Genomic DNA, 7,209 nt, shown 5'->3' on the forward strand with positions numbered 1-7,209 from the left:
CAGGAGGAACCAGCTGGGCAAGGCTGAGGGAAGGAGAGAAAAGATGAGTGCTCCAGAAAGAGGAATCACCAAAAATCCTGTGACAGATGGGAGAACAGAATACCAGGGTGACGAGTGCTGGAAGTGGAGGGAAAGGGGTGTACAGTGGGATGAGGTTAGAGAAGTAGGCAGGGGTCAGCACTAGGCAGGCCTTGAAGATCACATTTGAGATTTTGGTTTTCATATTAAAAGTTGGAAGCTATTAGAGGGTTTTATTCAGGGGGATGCCATGATCAAAATTTGCTTTTTAAAAGATTAGCCTGCTGTAGGGTGCTAATTGAAGGAGACCAAGAGTAGGCCCTGGGAGAAGGGTTAGAGTGGTGGCAGTGTAAATGGAAAGATGTGGAAGGATTTAAGACATGGAGGTGTTCTCACTGTAACTCGGTGGTAGGTTAGTCTCGAGGGGCAGAAGAGAGGTAATGGGAGGTAGGATGTCATTCAAGGAGTCCGTTTAATGGAATCAGATGATTATAGAGAAGGGATCATTCATTAGGAGAGGGAATATGGAAAGAGAACTGCAGGTTTAGGGGGAGCAGAGGGAAAAGGGGCACTGACCACAATACCAAATTTGGGGAAATGTTAAAAAAGACTTTAAGCTCAATTTAGGTTTTTTACTATTTTATTATGGCACACAGGATAGAGGATGGTACAGTTTTCTTAATTCAACCAAGTAATTCTCAAAGCATCCAGCTATTTCCATTTTGCTAAAGTTACTTTTTGCATGTAGCTTGCATCTGTTTGAGACTTGCCATATACATCATCCCAGGTCTATTAAGCAGAAGTGTGAAAAGCTTTATTTCTGAGGAGGTGCCTCATCTTTACAGAAGCCAATACACTGAAAGCCTTCACAGTTCCAATCCATACCATCATGGCAAAGAAACACTTTACCTATTTGCATAGCAACATATATTTAACTAGAAATAGGTGGTACAAAGGGATTAAGTAACTTTAAATGGAGACCACTTTGGTTTCAGGTTAAATTAATAACTTATAAAGATCGTCTAAAAAGCAAATATTGAATGAAATTAGCTGACAAAGCAATTGTTTCAGAACAAAGGCAGAATAGCAGATAGTCAGTAATATCATCTATATTTATTTCACATCAAATGCAAGTGCAAGAGCGTTCATAACTTTACAATGGACAGAGAGAACAGATGGGGTGTGTATTTGATGCAATGTCCAACCAGTCAAGCTATCATTGAAATCCAAATATTTCCCAGTAGAGACATGCAAAGCAATGTCAATGTAACATACAAGCATATTACCTCCCCCCTTAAGTGACTCATAATTTCATTACTTGTGTCTGTAGCTTTTAAAGGTTTAAAAATGTGTAGCATTAAATGCTATTTACTTGAGGCAACAGAGTTACGCTTAACAATACACTAAATCATGAGCTCAGGATTGCAGGCAACATGTTTGCAGTGGAGTGGCAAATAACTCTTGGTAGTTTTAATCCCTTCTCCTGAAATTATATATAGATAAAAAATTATTCCTTCTTATTGTACCATGTTCTCAGGTTTTAACCTCTGCCCATGATATTTAGACTATATTTTAAAATGCAGTTATAGGGATGAATGTATGGGATTCATTTTCTATCCATATTGCATTATGACATATCAGTTTGAAATGACCTATTTATCATGGTTCCATAATGTAATGGTTAGCACTCTAGACTCTGAAATGACCTATTTACCATGAAGAGTCTATCTGTCAAATAATTTCAGAATTGCTCCCTAGAAAGCCATCCCAAAACCTAACACAGCACGTGTTATGAGGCAAAGTCTATTGTTATTTATAGACTTTCTCATTTACTCATGTTTATTATCAGTAAAATTTTTGTGGGGAGAGATTTCATGAGTAATCATGACATAACTGTATCCCTCAGAATTTCCAATGAAGGAAGAAAAAAAAAGTATTGGTAATTGTTAAAATTTCAACTTTTTAAAAAATTGGAGGTCAATAGTCCACTGGTATATACTTTATACTGATGCCATCTTTAAGGTGTTTTAATTAAGTAACAACCACAGCAAAAAATACATCATTCAGTATAACTTTATTTACTATTTATTGCACATAACTCAGGGTCTTTAATTGCTAACCACCGAAGGTTCAAAGGACTATTTTTCCATGAAGTTTAACATTAACATTAGTGAATTCATTTACTCATGTGGTGTTTTTTATTGTAAACATCTGAATGATTCACATTGCCGTAGATCCTGAACTCATAAGCGTGGACCATGCACAGGCTGGCAGCAAGCCAGAAAGCCACTCTGCAAGCAAACAGATACTCTGCATAAAGAGGAAATTCATAGCACAACATTGAATGTCCAACCTAAGTCATCTCAGAATTATACATATATTGACTTTTTAATTCACATAGAATCTGGAATTCAACTGGTTGGTTGGTTGGTGATGGGGTTGACCTGATTTGGGGAGAATTATTCCTGAAATAATTAAGAAAATGGGGTTCAATCTTTCTTCTTAGCTGCTTGTTCCTCCCCAGCACCTTCAACCTTCTTCTCCTCTTCAGCTTCTTTGGTTTCCTCTTCTTCTTCACCTTCACCTCCTTCTTCTTCTTCTTTTGCTTCTTCAGACTCTTCCTTGGCAGCTTTAACATAAAAAGAAAATGTACAAAATCCAAATCCAGGGTAAGTCCAGTCAAAACATGTCTGCAAAGGTTTTATTTGCAAACACAACTGTCAGAACGCTCACCAAAACCTCCCAGCTCCACTCTCTCCAAAAGCACATGTAACAGACAAAGCTTGCCACGAATAATTTGCCACTGAACACATATTTAAATTGAATGAGATCACTTCTAGGTATGGGAAGCTCTGCTCCTCTGCAAGACTTAACCTCAATATTTCTTTCATTATGTATCCGGTATCTATTTTTGTTCTTTAGGACACCAACCTGCTGTGTTAAATGACTGTATTAAAAAATGAAAATTTTGACCAATCACCTCATTCAGAGTAGGTGCCTTAGGAAAGATTTGCTAAACAAACAGAAAAACTATTTATGATTCTAATGTCATATATGAATAAATGAGCAAGGCTTCATTTGTCTTATCCACCTCCTAACAAATCTCCACACCCAGTTTGCACTTGAAGTTGCAGGGGTTTTTTCTTATCATACCTTCTTCCTCTTCAGCTGCCTCCTCTTCCTCGGCCTCTTCCTTGTCCTTCTCCTCCTCCTCGGCTTCTCCTTCAGAGGGGGGCTCATCCTTGGCTTCCTCGGCCTTGGCAGCCTCAATGGTTTCCTCCACTTCGATCTGCTCCTCTTGGACATGGCTGGTGTAGTAGGACGGGAAGGAGCGGGTGGACATCAGATAGGAGCTGGTCTGTAAACCGCCGTAGGCAGATCGGCCAAAGACCTGGGAGCTCTGGGAGTAGCCACTGGTTATGCTTCCCACGCTGGTGAAACTGAGTCGGGTCTCCTCGCCTTCCAAGAGTTTCCTGGGGATGCAGATGGAAGGTGAGGTTAAAAAACACCTGTGTTTCACGACTTGCTCTGAGTACCCCAAACACAAAGGCAATCAGGAGCAGGGCTGGAATTTATCAATACTTAATGCCTGGGGATTTTTTGATGGAGACCAGAAAAAAAAAAATCATCCTATTAGATTTAAAGTGTAATGAGAAGCTAAAAACAGGACTCCTAATTACAGGGTTAAATTCTTATACATGTAAATACCTTCTTCTTGGAAGAAGACAAAAACTGACACTTCATTATTTCAAAAGGACTATTCTTGAAGGTTTCTGATCCAACATAACTTTAAATGGGATCTGATTTTCTTCCTAAGGTTTAATGGCTGCTGTCTTTGCCCTCTATTTTCACCTGTAAGCTGCAATCTCAATATCCAAAGCCATCTTCACGTTGAGGAGGTCTTGGTATTCTTTTAGGTATCGTGCCATTTCACTCTTTGTGGTCCTCAATTCATTTTCTAATTTGTTGATCGTGTCCTGTTTGAAGACAAAAATAAAAAAAAATCCGAAAATAAATCCCTTCTATTATTTTACTGTAGTGTAGCTGCAAAGGCCTAGTTTCGATTAAAATCAAGGTGCACACCTTTGATAAAATCTCTCCTAGAATAACTTCCTGTATCTTTTAAAAAACCTTCTTGCCTAAAATACTCAAGTTCATGAAGCCTGAGATGAAAACAAAGATGGAAGAAAATTCTGTTCTTCTGTTTCTTTACTTAATACTGTTTAATGATCATCATAAAATGCCTGCAAACAAACTAAGTTGATAGAAAAACTGTGTTTCTCATTCACTGATTAACTCTTCTTTAGCTGGGTTACATGCCAGGAAACTAATGCCTTTCTTTATGAGAAGAAAATAGCCAGATGTGAAAAAAAATTATTTTCTATAAAATATTTCCTATGCATCTAAATTATTTTTTCTACTCCCCAGAAGAAGAAAAAAATTTCTACTCCCCAGAAGATGGAGATCTTTTAAAATGGAGATCTTTTTGAAATTGTATTTTTTCTACTCCCCAGAAGATGGAGATGTTTAAACAGAAATGTTGTAGAAGATTTTACACATAAAGAAAAAAAGAAAAAAAAAGGTAAACGGAAATGGTTTACTACGAACATCACTTGTTAACTACCTAAAACAATGTTGACTATTTTCCTGTCTACCTACTAAATAAAGGAAGGGAGTGGTTGGTAAAACTAGTCATAAAGCATGCTGGTCACAGTAATCTTTCAGAATTAATTGAGAGTTGTTCACTCTACTATTTATTAACCAGATGATCCGATAGTTGCTGCAAAGTAACTTGTGGTTAACGCAGGTCAGTAGAGAGCAGATCTCACCGCAGGCCGGAGGCAACGCCCAATTCCCACGTCTTCCCCTCCCCCACCCAACAAGAGCTGAGCAGCTTTAATGCGGAACGCCGGTGCAGCAGCACCGAACACACTCCCAAACTACAGTCGCGCCCGCACTCACGCCCTTCAAGTGCCCCACCCCTCCCACATAGTGGCCAAGGGGCCAAGCCCTATTCCTAAGAGCTGCGTGCAGCCGCACCACCCCTGGTCTCCACTTTCTGGGCGCACCAACTCTCCCCCTTGCTCGAGTCTCCGGCCTCCCTATGTTTCTGGCCGTGCCGCACCTGCATAGCGCTGATGTCGGCGTTCTGCTTGTCCTCCAGCTCCTGCAGCTGCTTCTCCAGCGCTTCGTTCATGCCCCGGCATGCTTCGATTTCCAGGGTCTTGGCCTTGAGCAGACGACGGCTCTCGGACACCTCGTCCTTGGCGGCGCGCACGGCGTCGGTGTTCTTGGCGGCGCTCTCGGTCAGCACGGTGAAGCGGCTCTTGAACCACTCCTCGGCGTTCTGCATGTTCTTGGCGGCCAGCTTCTCGTACTGCGCGCGGATGTCCTTGAGCGCGGCGGAGAGGTCGGGCTTGGTCACATCCATCTCCACGGAGATCTGCGCGTACTGGATCTGCGCCTGCAGTTCGGCGATCTCCTCTTCGTGCACTTTCTTCAGAAAAGAGATTTCGTCCATCAAGCTGTCGATGCGCTTTTCGAGCTCTGCGCGAGCGAGCGCCGCCTCGTCGGCGCCTTTGCGCGCTTCCATCAGCCGGCCCTCGGCGTCCTCGCGGCTCAGCACCTCCTCTTCATAGCGCGCCTGCAGGTTGCGCAGGGTCTCCTCCAGCCCTTCGCGCTCGCCCTGGAGCGCCTGCTTCTCGTTGGTGGCATCTTCCGCCGCCAGGCGCAGGTCGCGGATCTCCTGCTCGTACAGCGCCCGGAAGCGGGATGGCTCGGAGTGCTTCTGGCGCAGCACCAGCAGCTCGGCTTCCAGGACCTTGTTCTGCTGCTCCAGCTCGTGCACGCGCTCGATGAAGCTGGCGAAGCGGTCATTGAGGTCCTGGAGCTGCGCCTTCTCCTGTGTGCGGATGGACTTGAGGTCGTTGCTGATGGCGGCTACCTGGCTCAGGTCGAGGTTCTCCAGGCTGGGCATCAACGATCCAGAGCTGGAGGAGTAGCTGCGGCGCACGGACAGCGAGGAAGACACCGGCGCCGAGTAGCTGGAGTAAGCTGAGCGTGCGGTGCTGTAGCCACTGCGCACGCTGGAGATGTGCACTCGGGGCGTCTCCACGTAGCGCCGCTTGTAGGAGGTCGAGTAGTACGGCTCGTAGCTGAAGGAACTCATGGTGGCGGCCAGTGGCTCCCCGGCCCGCGGCGGCGGTGGGAGCCCGGAGAGAGAGGACAGGGGAGAGAGGGAAGGGGGAGGATGGATGGCTGTGTGCGGCTCGGCGCCGTCCTGCCACCCCTATTTATACGCCGGGAGGCTCCTGACGCAGCCTGCGATCGATCACCGCGCGCCGGCCAGTGGGGGCAGCGCGCTGCTGCAGCCAAGGCGAGGATTCTGCGCAAAAGGGAAGGCGGGGTCGAGCTACGGCCCCGGGGAGCTGCGGCGCTCGTCCTTTCCACTCTGCTCAGAGGGCCCTGATTTTCTCTGAGATCCCATGCCCCCTCACTCATTTCCCTTCTGTACTCACTCACGCAGCCCCTCCTGTCCTGCATCGCCCAGACCTCGTGACACTTGGATCCTTAAGTTGTCCCCAAAACAGATTCTTGCTCCCTTTTGACACCCTAGCTTTCTGTATCCCGTCACCTCGCAGACACCCGGTCCCCCCAGCTCCCCCTTTTCCCACCAGGAACCTCCTTAATTATTCCCCTTGGTGTTCACGGTGATGGTGCCGCTAGGGGATTTTAGATACAAATAAATAGGCTAGGTTATGTGTATGCAGTATGTATGGAGAAGAGTTTTAATTTCTTTCTAGCTTTCTGGCACTTTCTGCAATTCATCTTCCTTTCTCCTGATTATTTTTCTTTTTCTTTAATGCGCTGCTTCTCAACACATAGGGAATGTGCGCGCGAGTGCGCGCGCGCGCACACACACACACACTCGTGAAACTGCGGCACTACTGCAGGCGTTGGTTTAGCATTTTTAAACCTTTAGAGCAGTTAATCCGCCTGTTAGTGTTTCTAGATTTTCACATTTCTTAACTGAGAATGAAGCCGCGGATGGCTTTAACGTGTTGCAGTGTATGGGTGGCGGAGGGCAGAGAAAGAGTTGGAAACACGGAGACTGACTGACTTGCTGAGGCAGCCGCGCGCTCCGCAGCCGGGAGCTTCAAGCTGCCGGGATCCTCACCAACCTAAATTCCT

General features: G+C 45.2%; 1 protein-coding gene across 1 annotated transcript; it reads right to left on the minus strand.

The window, feature by feature from the left end:
• Positions 1-640: 640 nt before the first annotated feature.
• On the minus strand, positions 641-6,448 carry NEFL (neurofilament light chain). The gene is made up of 4 exons (XM_032143526.2): positions 5,144-6,448; positions 3,871-3,995; positions 3,172-3,491; positions 641-2,647 (listed from the first exon to the last, which is right to left on the minus strand). Exons 1-4 carry the CDS (start codon positions 6,185-6,187, stop codon positions 2,508-2,510), a joined length of 1,629 nt encoding a protein of 542 aa, XP_031999417.1. The 5' UTR covers positions 6,188-6,448; the 3' UTR covers positions 641-2,507.
• Positions 6,449-7,209: the final 761 nt, after the last annotated feature.

Source organism: Hylobates moloch, unplaced genomic scaffold, assembly GCF_009828535.3.
Source record: "Hylobates moloch isolate HMO894 unplaced genomic scaffold, HMol_V3 SCAFFOLD_22, whole genome shotgun sequence".
NCBI lineage: Eukaryota > Metazoa > Chordata > Mammalia > Primates > Hylobatidae > Hylobates > Hylobates moloch.